We start from the raw sequence: 16,333 nt of genomic DNA on the forward strand, positions 1-16,333 counted from the left end.
ATCTCTCTTCAGGATTATGGGTTTTGTAGTTTTTCACTGATATTTAGGGTATTAACTTTAAAATCACACCACTTGTCGCTTCTACAGAAGCAAATGCTATCACTTAATGACCCTAGAGCTCATGGCAGGCCTGTAGTGAAAGGTTTCTACGTTATCACTGGAAATTAATTGCTCAGTGGAGAAAATGAATGGGAGTTTTGCTTCTGGAACTCTACTGTTGCAGACTTTTATGCATCAGAACGCTGTAGTAAGCAAATCTTGCTCCATAAATGAGATGCAGGACATTGCTGTCTCTTCCATGGATTTGGACCAGCCTGCTAAATTTCCCTCTACATAGGGTAGCACTCCAGAGGTCACCTGATTGTAGTAAGACACCTGCAAGAGTAACCAGCGAGCATCAAATTTAACAGCCATGTTTTTTCAGCATTCACCGCTTTTTGACTGATTAATTTCTATTATATTTTCCATGACTCTTCCAGTCATTTGGAGAGGAGTATCTGGGCGAGGAAATACTGTATGCTTTTGAGCATGCAAATGTAGACAAATATATATTCACTGTTGAATTTCTGTTACTTTTTATTAGGCTACATTCATTGTATGACTTTTCCAGGCCTAGAAATCACACTTATGTGTTCCCTGATATTTCAAAGTTTTTCATGTCCTTGCAAACCCTGTAGATAACAAAAATGTTCAGACATTTGAGTTTGTACCTTGCAGGTTGAATAGCTGATTTCATGAATTAGGAATCCTGCACATTTTGCTTCACTTCGAATGCAGTTCTCATCAGGTGGAACTGTTGCCACGGTGACAGAGCGGAGCGCTATCACATATGGGTCTCTGTAACAAGAAAAATCTGTCTGAACTCCAGTGCATTAACAGTGAAGACAGACTGTATCATTGTTAGTTGAAGTGGAATTGTACCCATCTTTGCAGGGTTGCCTTTTTGACAACAGAAACACAAAATCCTGACTTTTGCATCCATGAATTGTGCCACATTTAACATGATAAACAGTTTCCTCCTCGTCTCCTTTCTCGACCTCCTCACAGCTCCTGTAGGAGATACAGAAATATGCAAATAATATTAGAAATACTTGTACGGTATATTGTGAGTCTGTGAGAGATGTAACAAACTCCTCTTAACATACAAATAGTGTTTGTCCCAACATGGCCTTAATCGCAGGTCGTTGAGCAGCGAGAAAGCATTAACAGCTGATGTCCGGACCTCCATATCAACTCTTAAGCACAACAGATCTGCCTTCTCGTGCACATGGACTTCTACCTACAACGCACACATAGTCAGTTCTGCATATAGGATAGATACATAGGAGTGAAACATGTTTTACATGTTGTGTAGGCATATTGTGTAATAACCTTATCATTGATGTTGCTGGCTTCCCAGCCCTGTTTTCCAGCTAAGACTGTAAGAGCGGCCACATTGTTGTACCCCAAATACACCTGTAGAGGGCACAGAAGGTACAAGAACAAGACAACATATATTCTCTTTTTGGACAACAAAACAGCTCCTGCTCATTGGTAATTGGTATATTCAGAATGGCATACTAATTGCAACTTTTGAAAAATAAATAAAACAAAAATGCAAGTTTTTTGCAATCTACTATATTTGCAACAACGTGAAGAATACATTTTGTGCGCCGAAGGAATATTAGCAAAATATAGCTTGACTCGTTATTTGAGCAGACTGCCTAAAGTTCAGACATTATTACACCAAATTGTAAACTGCAATGTATGGTTATTTCAGAGATAACTATGCTGCTTGCTGAATTAAACATGCAATGCTACTTTGACCGTAAAACAGCATACTACTATTTGAAATATTTATCACTGCTCACAACAGGCTGATTCACAAACAAAAGGAAAAAAAAGCCATTGACTCTTTTGAAATTCGTCATTTGATTTCAGTGATACCTGATTATTACGGCCCCAAGGCACAGAAATGGGTCCCTCGTCTCTTGAGTACAAGATGTGTATTCTGGGAATATAAATAAATATGTTACATTTGAAATGGTCTCGTATCTAAATATAAACATTGTCAAAAATTTGTCTCCTATGTATTTTTTGTTTATTATTATTTTTAATTTTTTTTCATGCTAATGTGTACCTGCCATTCAAATTCTCTTCCTGACAACTGCACCAAGAAATCTTTCTCTCCATCCTGCAACAACAAAAATGCAGGATTCATATTTTTAAACAATTTTTTTTTTACTTTTAATAAAAAAAGTTTTTTTAAAACATCTAGTCCAGTTAGACTAGCACAAGTCTAGCTCAAGACCAGGCTGGGAAACCAGTTGAAAACCAGCTTGGGAAGGCTGAGAGATCAGCTAGACCAGCTTGCCAGGCAGGGAGACCAGCTGAAGACCTGCTTGGGAATGCTGGAAGAATTGTTGAACCACCTGAACATCAGTTTGGGCAGGCAGGGAGACCACTTGAAGACCAGTTTGACAGGCTTGGAGTCCAGCTGAAGATCAGCTTGGTCTGACTGGGAGACCAGGTGAAGACCAGCTGAAGACTACTTTTTCTAGGCTATAAGACCAGCTGAGGACCAGGTTGGGTTAACTGGGGTCAGAGCATCCATCCGTCCGTCCGACCAAAGATCACGCACCTTAACCTTCACCATAGATGGCAATAAAACTAATCTCAACATCTTTATTGAATGGCTGTGCTCCGCTTAATCTTGATATTTAATCTGTGAGATTTATTCCATATGGACAGTTTTGAAGTTGATTTGATTTTATGTCATTGGAAAATAGTGATTTGGACAAATGGTCCCTTTTCATATTTGTATTTTTATTTTGTGCTATGACAACCAAATTAGCAAGTGTGTCCTCTATTTATTTCATTTGATAATATATTGTATGATGCATCATCATCCTGTACATGCTAAACATTTATCTTTATGTAATACAATTTAAAAGTAAATGCACATTGTTATTAAGGGGGTGTCTTAACCCATCTTCCCCTATGTATTGTCTTTGCTATTGTAATGCACAATATGAAAGTCACTTACATGAGTTGTGAAAGTGACATCAGGAAATGTTTGTCTTTCACTCTCAGCTGGTATATAATAAATCATGAAAGCACTGTTGATGTGTCTCGGTGTCCCCTCACTCCACTTTTCACAGTTATATGCCTCCACCCGAACACCCACCTCCACACTGATACACAAAAGAGAGATATGGTCAGTCACAATGCTAACACACCTGGCATAATCTCTTCATTATATAACACTTCGTTAAGCCTTAGTTTATAATATGAGAAGTATTAAAGACAACATAAAATCAAGACTGACCATTTTTATATTCTGAAGAAATACTGTGTCACGGAGGAAGTGTATTCTGGAAGTCTAACGCTGTTGACAGTTTAATATGTGAAGAGTAATTTATGTGTCAGATTGCAATTCCATGGCAGTCAGATTATCGCTACCAGTGCACTATCGTATACCTGGTCTGAAAGGCATTGTTGACCATTGCTTTGAACACTAGTCTGTCACCAACACTTGAGGGACCTCGGAATTGGAACATGTCTACTGCTCTTAGAGAAGAAGACCGCACAAACGACTAAAGGAACAGAGACATTGATCAAAACACAAAACCAAATGCACTTTTTTTTTTAGAACCACAAACTTCAGCTCACAACTTGGTGTTGCTGGATGCAGTACCTGGCTGCCAAGGTAGCTACATTCTCCATCCAGGCCATGATCTGTCCACTGAAAGTGTTACCATGGTGATTGGCGTGTGGTGGTAACACCAACTCGATGCTCTCGACCTGAGTGAGTTCAGTCGATATCAAGGGCACAATGGCTTTTCTGCTCCACAGTCCTGTAATTTCAACATATCCTGTTCAGGTGTTGCATACAATTCAGCAGCAACCTCGTGGAATGGCACTGCTGTGAATGTGTGCATATTACATGTACATATTAGTTAGTGGTGGAATGTCTCAGGAGTTTCACTAAAACATTTGATCTTATTGCCAATTTCTGGTTGTGGTGCTGATCTTGTTTGGCTCATGCCGTGGTGCGTATCTGTCCTCTGGCTGACTCTACAGAGATTTTTTCCACTGGAGAAAACTGAGCGTGTTTGGGGAATGAATTCCACACCGCAGGTTGTACCCTTTGTTCTGAGATGACTGTTGTGTTATATAAAGACAAATCACATTTAGATGCAAGTTAGTCGGGGTTGATGCAATATTCCCTGCTGAAAAGAACTGCTAAAATCAGCCTCACCTGGTTGTCTGGTCTGAGCCGGTCTCTAAGCCAGGTCAGGCTGGTCTGTTTGCTGGTTTAGGCGCATGTCAGCTGGGCAGGCTCGGAGACTAGCTGGACCATCTAAAGACCAGCTTAGGTGGGCTGGGAGACCAGTTCAAGACCAGTCTGGTCTGGCTGAGATACAAGCTAAAATAGCTTGTCCGGGCTGGGGGAACATCTCACCTGGTTGTCTGGTCTGAGCCGGTCTCTAAGCCAGGTCAGGCTGGTCTGTTTGCTGGTTTAGGCGCATGTCAGCTGGTCAGGCTCGGAGACTAGCTGGACCATTTAAAGACCAGCTTAGGTGGGCTGGGAGACTATCTAAAGACCAGCTTCGCATGGCTGGAAAACCAGTTAGACTAGCTCAAGACCAGGCTGGGAGACCAGCTTGTAAAACCTGAGAGGCCAGCTGGAGACCAGCTTGGGCAGACTGGAAGACCAGCTAAACCTGTTCAAGACCAGCTTGCCAGGCAGGGAGACCAGCTGAAGACCAGCTTGAGAAGGCTGGGAGAACAGCTAGACCAGCTGAACACCAGTTTGCCAGGTTTGGAGTTCAGCTGAAGACCAGCTTGGTCTGACTGGGAGACCAGCTAGACCAGGTGAAGACCAGCTGAAAATTAGATTTTCTAGGCTGAAAGACCTGCTGATGACCAGGTGGGGTAAACTGGGAGACCAGCTAGACCAGTTAAAGATCAGTTAGACCAGATGAAAACCAGCTTAGGCAGACTGGAAGACCATATAGACCAGTTGAAGACCAGCTATGCCAATTGAAGACTAACTTCGGCAGACTGGAATACCAGTTGAAATCCAGCTAGTCCAGGCTGAGAGACCAGCTAGACCAGCTTAGAAAGGCTGTAAAATCAGCTAGACCAGCTGAACACCAGTTTGCCAGGCCTGGAGTCCAGCTGAAGACCAGCTTGGTCCAACTGGGAGACAAGCTAGACCAGGTGAAGACCAGCGGAAGACTAGTTTTCTAGGCTGAAAGATCAGCTGAGGACCAAGTGGGGTTAACTGGGAGACCAGCTAGACCAGTTGAAGATCAGCTAGGCCAGATGAAGACCAGCTTAGGCAGACTGGAAGACCATCTAGACCAGTTGAAGACCAGCTAAACCAGATGAAGACTAACTCCGGCAGACTGGAAGACCAGTTCAAATCCAGCTAGTCCAGACAGGGAGACCAGATGAAGACTAGCTTGTCTAGGCTAAAAGACCAGCTTGGGCAGACAGGGAGACCAGCTAGACCAGGTGAAGACTAGCTTGTCTAGGCTAAAAGACCAGCTTGGGCAGACAGGGAGACCAGCTAGACCAGGTGAAGACTAGCTTGTCTAGGCTAAAAGACCAGCTGAACACCAGCAAGGACAGACTGAAAGACTGTAAGACCAGTTAAAGACCAGGTGGGCAGACTGGGAGACCAGCTAGACCAGTTGATGACTAGCTTGGGCCGACTGGGAGTCCAGCTAGACCAGCTGAAGATCAGCTAGACCAGTTAAAGATCAGGTGGACAGACTGGGAGACCATCTACACCAGCTAGACCAGTTGAAGGCCAGCTTGGGCAGACTGGGAGACCAGCCACACTATTTTCTTTTTTTTTTCTTTTTCTTTTTGCAGTTTAATTTGATACAAATGAAAATGAGTCCGTAACGGAAAGAAGTACAGTTGGTTCAATTGGCTGTACAGTTGTTTATCTCGATGCTGATTACTAAGTTTATACAAAAACTTTTCAGTGGACAAAACACTCCACACCTCTGACCTTAAGTCAGTTCAACCTCTTGAATAAACTGCACTCCTTTACCTCACAGCCTTGTTTTCATTCACATCAAGTATATTCAATATTCAATGGTAATATAACAGTTCAAATAAAGAGCTGACCCTTGTCTTGAAGGTTGTAATAGTCCATCATAAGATTTTTGAAGGCCTCCTCATTGAAGTCTCCGTCTTTCTGCAGCTAGAAAATGTTCTAGCATCACCTCTACAGAACCGTGAACATCCACAGGCTTAAGAGTGACCTGTAACAATAGACACATGAAGGTTTAGCTGGTATCCTGGCCAATAACTTCACTTGTTGCCCAGTTGCCTCACCTTCTGTGTCCCTCTTGGTTTCACGACAAAAGTGGAGAAAGCCACACAAACTCTCTTCATAATGCCGCTGAGAACTTCTTGTACCATTACATAGATCCCCACCTGATCATATACAGTAAACACAGGCCTGATCAAACAAACTAATGCATTACTGTTCAGTTAATATTTGATAATGTAATGTTTTCCTGCTTGTATTACCTCCATACTGGTGTTGAAAGCTCTATTCACTCTGGCTTTGATATTGATAACCTGCCCAACCCTGATAGGAAGAGAGATATGATATGATAAAAAATAAGAAAGATGGTTCACTGTTTCACGGAAGAACGCAAGTCATACGGGTAACGAGGAACACATGACTATCAAAAATAAAGAGATATTTAGAAATGAGTACAGATGTACCTCACTGTCTCTTCAAACCGAATATCGTCCATCGAAGCTGTTACGCATGCTGTTCCTGCATGTCTTTCAGCTGATAAGAATGAAAAGAAAGATGGAGACATTTATAAAAATTATTAAATAAGCACAATATCAACCCTCCCAAAAATGGGAATAAACCCACACACATAGTTAGTGTGCCATTTGTTTGTCAAGCTTTGCTTCCCATTATTCATATTTAATGTTTCTAACTGGAGCAGAAACCGGAAACTGTTTGCTAGAAGATGGAACTTCAACCATCAGAGAGGAGGACACATGTAAATAATTAATGTGTGCCTTCCTCAAGGGCTCTCTTCCTCTGAAAGTGTGGTATACAAATGGATTCATGTAAGACTTGTGGGTAAAAGGTGAATGAATGGAAGTTACCTTCCTTGTTCAAAGTCGACTGCTTATCTTAACTTACTCTCTAATGGTCTGATAACAGGCTGGTATACAATGATAGGTCAGGTTGTTTTATCATTATGGGTTCTGCAGAGTTGTGCTATGTTTGTTTGTTTACATGGTGCATTTAATTCTTGGTTTTGCTATGCAGTTTAATATGACACTTTAAATGGTTAGTTCACCCAAAGTAAAAATTCTGTTATCATTTATTTACCCCATTGTCAGTCCAAACCCATATGCCACCCACTGAATCCATGGCACCCAAAAGGTTTTTCACTGAACAGAAAAAAGAGCAAGGTGATTAAGGGTAACATGCTGCCATGAATCTCCTTTTGAGCTCCATTAAAAGAAAGAAAGAAAGAAAGTCAATGACAAAATGAGGGTGAATAAATGATTACTGACTTTAAATATTTTGTTGAACCATCCCATTAACTAGAATCAATCAATCAATCTGCCGCGTTCCTACTCACCTGCAAGGCAGGCAATAGTGTCCATCCACTTCAGCAGCTGTCCTGCACCCAGTTCTCCCTGGTAGTTGGCATGGCAGGGCAAGATGGATTGGCACATCTGCACCTCTACCGAGCCAGACCCGGACTTGCGTCCCTTCTCGCTGGATCCGACCAGAATTGAATGACCCTTGCTGCCCATGTCTAATGGTCCTCCAGACCAGTTCTGATTCATTGAAATGACAGAGTGCTCTTTTCAGAGCCGATGCCCTCAACTCTGTTGTTTTAGACCATGTGATGTGTGTCCCAAATGACAAATTTTAAGAATACCTGAGCTACTAGCTGCGACACTACCGAACACATACACTGGCATCTATGTACATACAGTCCCACACCCTCACACCTTTGCTACAATTGGTTTTATTGCACATACATCCCTACATGTATTGCATAAGCCTATTTTTTGTATTTGAGACCCAATTATGGGGCCATAAACCAGAGGGTAATAAAATGGTTGACGTGGAGATCTTTACTCCATAATGCAGGCTTGAATCACACAAAAAAGTCAAAACAAAAGGTAGGTGAGGGTTTTGTGGGTTAGTCAGAGTCATAGCCAGGTCTAAGGGAGGGCAATGCCCCCCTAGATTTTCCTTGTGCCCCCCCCAGAAAATTCTGACAGCCCCCTCCTGGTCTGGAGAATGGTCAACCACTTGCCCACCCCAAAGAGGCCCAGGTCAGAGTGCGTTTTACATCTGCCGCCTCACAGAGACTCGTGAATTGTTCGTCTGAGGAAGCAAAGGTCAAATCTACTTCTGTTTTCTGCGTGCCGCTACATCTTGTGCAAAGCACGGATAACACAAATTTGATATTTTTCCAGCCTCATTCTGACCCTCTGTCAGAAATGCTTAGTTTTGGTGCTGCTACTCCTTTAAGAATTGACAGTAAACGCACACTGTTGTGATTGGCTCTCTTTGCCATCTCACTGCTCAACGCTACTGGTCGGGGCTACGAAAGTGATGAAGTAAAGTAGGCGTTGATGTGTTGTTGTGAAGGTGGTCAGATGCAAATATCTACCACAGTGTGACATCACAATGAGGAAGTAGACAATGAGTCATTTTGGCTCCTTGGTTTCAACAAATGCTTTTTTTTCCAGTGAGGAGGAAGTTTTGAGTTATGAAACTTACAGTGTGTTTTTATGGTACAATGAACTCTTATATGTCAAAAGATCAAGGAAAATGTAATTCCTCATGTCAAGACCCCTTTAAAGGAATATTCCAGGCTTAAAACAAGTTGAGCTTCATTGACAGCATATGTTGATTACTTAAAAAAATTATTTCGGCAAAAATCAAGGTTACAGTGAGGCATTTGCAATGGAAGAGCAACACAAAGGCAAGCTCAGCAAGTTCTTTAAAATAAAGTTAATCCTTTGAAAAATCATTTTATATTAACAAGTATGTAAATCATAGGAATGAAAATCAGTGGAAAAAAATCGGTTAGTAGACATTAGTTTACAAACGCACAAACAAACAGTGTTAAACAGCAATGAGAAGCTTTATATCAGTATAGTATATCCAAAACTCCTCTGTGTATTTACAAAAGACAACACAAGGTAGAAAATAAACACATCACAAAATAAAAAATTAAACATCAAATAACACAATAATTCAAACAAAAATGTTGCACTCTCATGATAGGGTCTCATTGTCAAGCAAAAAATCTGGGGCAACTAAAGGGAGATGTTATTACAAATAAACACGAAAACACCTCAATTATTGTACAGCATAATTTTAAATAATTCACAGAGACACAGATGAATTGGATCCTTAAGCTATAAAAAATCACACACATATATATATATATATATATATATATATATATATATATATATATATATATATATATATATATATATTATATATATATATATATATTAGAAATTTTGCAATAATAATAATAATAATAATAATAATAATTCCACTTGAAATAAAAAAGCAATGCAAATCACAGTTTCTCCGGGTGACACAACAACGGCTGTATAAATAAGTTGATTATTAGAATGACAGATGTACGAAATTACAGTTCCAATCCATGTGCCCTTCCTCTGAATGATTCATTGATCCTTTCATAAAATCCATTTTTCTTTCTGTATTCACATGCAAAGATATTCACGAAGAAAACACTGCAATATAAGAGTGACAAACGACGTATCTGATAAGCAAATATTCATCGTAAAACAACGTTAACTAAAGCTAGTGTGGCGATCTTGTGTACAGTGATGTAGTAGAAGCACAGTTCAGTTCGGGAGGATGTCCTTTTCTCATCCAACACTTAAAATGGAAAGGGGCTCAATAACGTTTCAGGGATGCAAACTCATGAGAGGTGAAAAATGAGAGAAAGTCACATCAGGTTATCCACGGGAATATTTTCAGTTGGTTTGTTTCTTGGAGTATAAGCCTTTTGACGTGTTTAAGCTTAAGCACCTCTTTGAGGTGATTTTAATAAATATAACATATGTAACAATGTTACCAAGCAAATTCAAAAAGGTGACTAGCCAAAAGGTGAGTAGTTTGCATCTCGGATTTTTAAAGTGTACATTTGGAATGGCTGTTCTTCTTAGGCATCGTCCTGAAAAAACGAATCACCTGTTTTCAAATATAAGCAAACAAAACCTCAACGGTGCTGATTTGATTGGACTGCATTAGATGAGCACAAATGTCCAGAGGCTGTATGCAGTAAAATGATAAATTACAGGCGGCAGTTGGAATTACACATTTCCATTAGTGACAACAAAACAATAATCAAACTCGTAGGTTTTCAAACTGCCCATGTTTCTCCCTTTGATTAATGAAAATGTTATTCTCGTTGCATCAATTACAGTATGTTATCACTGGGAAATTGATGTTTTCATTGTGATTTTTGCTCAGGGTTTATTGATCTGTCATTGTAAGTACTTGACCCCCGTGCGATAAATTTACATCATACTTAAAATAAATATGATTTTAGTTAAAACATAGTTAAAGTCCATAATCTTTCTGTGTCCCTTTCAAGCTCGTACAAGGATCAATAATATGTCCTTTTATACACACATGCACGTGTAACTTTGAATGAACACCCACATACAGTATATACACAAAGATATATGTAAATATAGACAGAATGTTGATTCGTCGTTCTCGTCCAACTTGGTTCAGCTTCATCCCTCGGTGTGACACGGCCGAGGAGGTGAAAGAATTATCCTTGAAAATAAAACCAAACGAACATAGGAGTGAAAAAGGAAAGGCTTGGACCCATCTTCTTCAGAAAGCAGAAAAGGGCTGGCTACAGCGCGCTTGCACAAGTGCCTTGTTGTGAGGTGGAATCCACCAGGATGTCCAAAACGAGGTCTTCACACACTCATGGTCATATTTGGAGAATACTACAAGGTGACAAAAAGAATTGAGAACTTTTAAGAATTCAGAGGCCCTTGCAGAAGATAAAACACTCTTCTATCGTGAAACTGGATGGATATGGACAAAACCAGAGAGGAAATAACATACGCTCTCGTTCTGGAAAGGGTTGAGGAAATTTCCGGCCATCTCGCTGTCATCTCGAGGAGTTCCAGGTTGGTTGCTCATGCTCAGGTTACCGGGAGAGTTCTGTTCAGAAACACATTTTATGTTTCAGGCAAGGAGCTTTTTTGGACCCTGTATCCAATTTATGCATGAAAATCTACAATGTTGCATTTAAACAACTCTTACCTTGGGAATGCTATCCATATCAGCTGACCCTATAGAAAATTCAACACAAATACAGACTTCAGGTTATGGATAGATGGTAAGGATTGTGGCTTAAAGACCACATTAAACTTCTTGTCCACAGGGGGGCATAAGCACACAATAGGCAAAAAAGTACAAATCAGGGAAATCATGCATGAAAGCTGCGAATGTGCTTTGATCCTTTCCAAGTAAAGAATATGGCACTACAAGTAATCCAAGAGTTGCAAGTGTTTTTTGTACCTAATGATCCGTTCATGTGATGTGGCTCCATTCCTGCCATACTGCCCATTGGACCATCCCCACCCGGGCCGATAGGGAACTGCCAAAAACGCACACAAAAGTACTCATACTCTATATAAGACGTTTTATTCGAATAATTATAGTGCAGACAGTCCATTAACATGTCAGTACACACAGCATGAACAACAAATGCAACACAAATATTTACTTATATGCATGTGTGCAATTACTATTTTATTTCAAAAACTATTTTCGCTGGCTTACATTTTGCCTGTTTCCTCCGGGCGGCACTGCGTTGATCATGGTGTACATGTTCTCACCAGAATTCGTTGAGTCTGTAAAGGAAGAACCAAAGAGCACACAATATCACCACCATTTCTACAAATGATCATCTGACCATTTCTGCTTTTTTTTTAAAAAAAAGGAGAGACGAGACAAAATACATTTTTGTGATCATCAACATTATGCCACAAATGCTGTCGATCGATCTTAACTTGTTTTGAACTTGGAATTTGTCTTTAATGAAGAAATTAAAAAAATAAAAAATAATTAAATAAAATGCACAATAGAAACATTTTCATTCTAACATCAACATTTGCATCTATCCATCCATCCATCGAAGATGATAGATAGATAGATAGATAGATAGATAGATAGATAGATAGATAGATAGATAGATAGATAGATAGATAGATAGACAGAGAGAGAAGTGGAGTTTTACCTGCAGGGCTAGGCATGATGGGAGTTCCAGGAGGCCCTCCTCCCCCGGGTGGACCCTGAGAAAGAAAGAAAGAAAGATAAGAGAAATGTTATTCTGATACTCACATAAACACATACTAATGAGTTATATCTTAATGCAAGTGGCATCTACAGTACATGTGTACATTTGAGTATAATTGTGTGTGTCTGTGTGTGTGTGTGTGTGGTGCATGACAAAGGCCCGGGGCCCTTGCTGTGGTCAGCAATGTGCATATCTGCTCCAGCCTCCTCTTTCCAAATCTAATTATCTCTCCTTCTCTCTGCTGACTCGACTTTGCCTTCCCGAGCACCTCGCTTGTCGGGCTGGTTTCAGTAAGATCCTGATGCAGCTCACCACAATACATCACTGCCGGGAGATTCTGACAGTATTTTAACACAACACCTCCTGTGAATGTCTTAAAACGGCACGTTTAATCACATTGGGTATCTCAAGTGTGATTCTAAATATCTGAAAGTGTTGAGTTGCTTAAAAGACTTCCACAATAAATTGATTTTGGAATGACTTTTAACAAGCTGTGTATCTAATCTGGAACAGCTCAAGAAGTGAATGATAGGGACAAGGGATGCGTGAATCAGTGCGATATACAGTATTGGTGACCGATTCGGTATTAGACAATGTTAATGTTTTGTAATTATCACCATCTGTCTGATTAGGTTGAGATTGGAAGCAGTTAATCTCAGAGGTTATATTTTTTCCAATAAACAGTTAACTCTTTTAAGTACTAAAGTCTTTTATAAAGATTATGAAGTACATTTTGTCACACAGTCTAATAAATACTATCTATAAATGTATCAACAGCAGATCATCATTCATCAATAGTAGATCATCAGCGATCACTTCCCATAACTGTCGTAGTTCCTGGTGTTTACCAGTTCTGTGCTTTAGCCCACTATGCCACCACTACTGTTAATACATTAATTACAGTCTTAATAGTCTAAAAAACAAACAGATAAAACAGTATAGATATAAAGTATAATATTGAAAATTATATTTCTATTGGCCATATGCATATCTCACCAACATGATAGCGATACCATTGCTAATGTGTGAGTGATTTTTAGTGCATTGCTATGAGTTTGCTAAGGTGTTCTGGGTGGTTGCTAACTGGCCCTCTAATATCTCTTTGATAATCAGGTCTCTAAATATTGATCCCAGACCTCCTTCATTGCAAGTCTGTAGTTTTTTTTGCCCATTTTATCGTCTGTCAGGCATCCCATAGACTTACATTAGATTTTAGATTGGTTAAATTGTCTGATTGCTTAGAAAATTACTAGCCTACATCTCCTCAACAATCCACAAGAGGTATCATTAGTGTCCATAGTGTAATGTGTGGGGCGAGTTAGGGGCCATTCACAACAGATGTGTTTTTCAATATTTTTCCTAGGTAAACATGCGCTAGACGTATGTCTGACTGTTGCGCTGTCTTGCCTTTTTTTGAGTCTAGTGCAGGAGCACCACGTGTTTTAGACGCTGTGTGTGACAATTTCGAAAAGTTTAAAATATAGGTCTTGAGACAACGGCCCCTTTGGCCGTTTGTTTGTTCAGATATCTAACCATAAGTGTAAGCAATAATAATAGCTAAACTTGCCCAAGAAAGCACTACTAATTATTGACTATTTCTGTTAATTATTGATATCTGCATTGGTCAAAATTACAATATCGGTGCAACAATCCAGAAGCATATTTGCTCTTGTAATCAATCAAGAACTTTCATTTGGATCCACTATTGAGGACACATGATTCTTTTGATGACAAAATTCTCGCAATTTGATGCACCTGGGCAGCAGTATTCGTGGCTGTTCTCACAGCAGAGCCACGTGAATGGAGAGGGTCACGGCACTTACCACATAACTCCCTGGAGATGCCGAGGAGTACGGGATCTAAATGCCACGTGCATCCGATCGGACAGGAAACAGAGAGAAAGTCAACAAAGCAGATGCTGTTTAGATGCAAACATTTACCTACAGCTGTAGTGGCTGACATTTCACAATGATGACCGATTGTAAAAATTACTCACCATGTTGGAATTGGGTGGATTCGGCCACGGTCGTCCTCCGGGACCCCTACAAAATGATGAGATGTGTAGTACTCAATGACTACTGTAAGGCTGTAAAGTCTTAGTAGGAAACAGGCTTTGTGAATGAACTAGTCAACGAGTGACAATATATTTGCCGTCTTCTGACTCTCATAATCCACTGCTCTCTGTTTTATTTCCTCTTTTGTAAAGTCTTGGAAAAGTAATATTGTTTATTTTTCTTATGCTATTGGAGCAAATTGGCACACAGAAATAACATTTGATGGTCTCATATTGCCCGCTATAAACATTTACCCCCCAACAGTTTACTTACACGGTGCAAACCTGGAAATGTGATAATGAGGCAAATGAGTGTTAGTGTAACAGGAGATTCTTACATGTTCATCCCCGGCATCCCAGGACCACCAAGAGCATTGAGTGGTGGCCTCATCCCTCCTCCATATGCCTGAAACAATTACAAAATCATGAATCTCACAAAACCTATCGAGGAAATGTCATATGTCAACTCGAAATCAAAGAAAAATGTGTCTTTTGAATGACCACAGAGTGACGTACCTGAGGTCCTAGAGGCACCATCCCTCTGGGCGGAGTCATTCTCTGCATAGCCCCGCCCATATTCGGATGGCCTGCCAATCAAAAGTTGTAGGTGGGAATTATGCAGAAAGTAAACACACAGTTAGCTTAGAAACACTTAGACCATTGAAACATGGTTTTGAGATAAATTTTGGAAACAAACTCTGTTGTCTTGATGGGTCCATACCACTGGGTAATAACGGCTGGTTGCCAGGGACTCCACCTAATGCCTGAACCAGTAAGATACAGTACAAATTACATACCTGTCAACATCTTCCAATCAGGGCTAGATAAGGCCCATAAGGTGCCCTTAAGCTACGACATTAGATTAGGGAATGAATTTATGAAACTAAGACAGTGTGACTGCATTACAAATAGAATTTATAGCCTTAAGCGATTTATAATCTCCAAAAAATATGAAACAGGCAAATTTTAGTCTCATCTGAAAATCTTAGTGCAACTTAAAGGGATAGTGCACCCAAAAATGAAAATTCTGCCGTACTTTATTCACCCAATGTAATGTTGTTTCAAACCTACACAACTTTCTTCCATGGAACACAATAGGATATGTTAGGCAGGATGTTAGCCTCAGTCACCATTTATTTTCATTGCATGGAAAACAAGATGCAATGAAAGTGAATGGTGACTATGACCTTCATTCTGACTAACATTTTCACATAAGTTCCACATAAGAAAGTCATACAGGTTTGGAACAATACGAGGGTGAGAAATGATGATATAATTTTATTTTGGGGTGAACTATCTCATTTAAATCTCACAGAAATGGTACAACAGATGGTATTGCACGTTAATAGGACAAAACTAACATAACCCCGCCCCCCCCTCTCTAATTTATAAACTCACTATATTTTGATAAAGCTTTAACTATGGTGTAGATAATTATGTTTTTATTTTTCATTGTGTAAAAACAGAATTTAAATGCATCAGCACCTGATTGGGTATTCTGAGAGGGGGCCTGGGACCGCCAGGATAACGTGATGACATAAAAGGCTAGAAAAAAGACATAAAGCGAGACATAAAGTTTAATTGTTATTACCATAAAAAACAATGTAAGTACCTGCTTAAAAGACAACATCAAATTAAAATGCACCCTGTTTACTTCCTTAATACATGTCCCTGGTCTTATTGTGCACAATTCTTCAGTGATGAATGATATCTGATATATATTGTTTTTAACTTAGTCTGCTTCTGAGACAACTTTTCTGCTGACATAACCATTAAATTAACCAATAACATCATAGCCGAACATAGCGATAGCCAATCAAATCCCAATGGATAAAATCAGTTGATTAATCAAACTCCGGTATCGTTTCTCCCTTGAGGTAGAGCTGTGTGACTTTATAATAGCTTC

The 16,333-nt window shown here is 39.8% G+C and overlaps 2 protein-coding genes across 3 annotated transcripts in view; both read right to left on the reverse strand.

The window, feature by feature from the left end:
- Positions 1 to 212: 212 nt before the first annotated feature.
- LOC127635767 (acetyl-coenzyme A thioesterase) lies at positions 213 to 7,800 on the reverse strand. The gene is given in 17 exon segments (XM_052115990.1): positions 213 to 375; positions 711 to 837; positions 922 to 1,050; positions 1,146 to 1,279; positions 1,372 to 1,455; positions 1,927 to 1,985; positions 2,114 to 2,173; positions 3,022 to 3,173; positions 3,460 to 3,562; positions 3,565 to 3,575; positions 3,677 to 3,836; positions 6,127 to 6,182; positions 6,184 to 6,263; positions 6,337 to 6,438; positions 6,535 to 6,595; positions 6,736 to 6,805; positions 7,623 to 7,800. Coding segments are annotated over 17 exon segments (1,707 nt in total). The 3' UTR covers positions 213 to 234.
- Positions 7,801 to 9,547: 1,747 nt separating this feature from the next.
- Positions 9,548 to 16,333, reverse strand: part of ssbp2b (single stranded DNA binding protein 2b) — an 85,783-nt gene continuing 78,997 nt past the window's right edge. The window contains exons 6-17 of one of the 2 annotated variants that reach the window (XM_052115576.1): positions 15,913 to 15,972; positions 15,149 to 15,191; positions 14,944 to 15,014; positions 14,766 to 14,833; positions 14,371 to 14,416; positions 14,198 to 14,233; positions 12,315 to 12,369; positions 11,858 to 11,928; positions 11,594 to 11,672; positions 11,336 to 11,364; positions 11,135 to 11,233; positions 9,548 to 11,013 (exon numbers count right to left, since the gene is read on the reverse strand). In XM_052115576.1, the coding sequence (XP_051971536.1) occupies positions 10,984 to 11,013; positions 11,135 to 11,233; positions 11,336 to 11,364; positions 11,594 to 11,672; positions 11,858 to 11,928; positions 12,315 to 12,369; positions 14,198 to 14,233; positions 14,371 to 14,416; positions 14,766 to 14,833; positions 14,944 to 15,014; positions 15,149 to 15,191; positions 15,913 to 15,972 (687 nt within the window). In that variant the 3' untranslated portion in view covers positions 9,548 to 10,983. Of the gene's footprint in view, positions 11,014 to 11,134; positions 11,234 to 11,335; positions 11,365 to 11,593; positions 11,673 to 11,857; positions 11,929 to 12,314; positions 12,370 to 14,197; positions 14,234 to 14,370; positions 14,417 to 14,765; positions 14,834 to 14,943; positions 15,015 to 15,124; positions 15,192 to 15,912; positions 15,973 to 16,333 lie in introns of both variants that reach the window. The other variant, XM_052115575.1, reaches the window with a different exon arrangement.

Source organism: Xyrauchen texanus, chromosome 43 (assembly GCF_025860055.1).
Source record: "Xyrauchen texanus isolate HMW12.3.18 chromosome 43, RBS_HiC_50CHRs, whole genome shotgun sequence".
Classification (NCBI taxonomy): Eukaryota; Metazoa; Chordata; class Actinopteri; order Cypriniformes; family Catostomidae; genus Xyrauchen; species Xyrauchen texanus.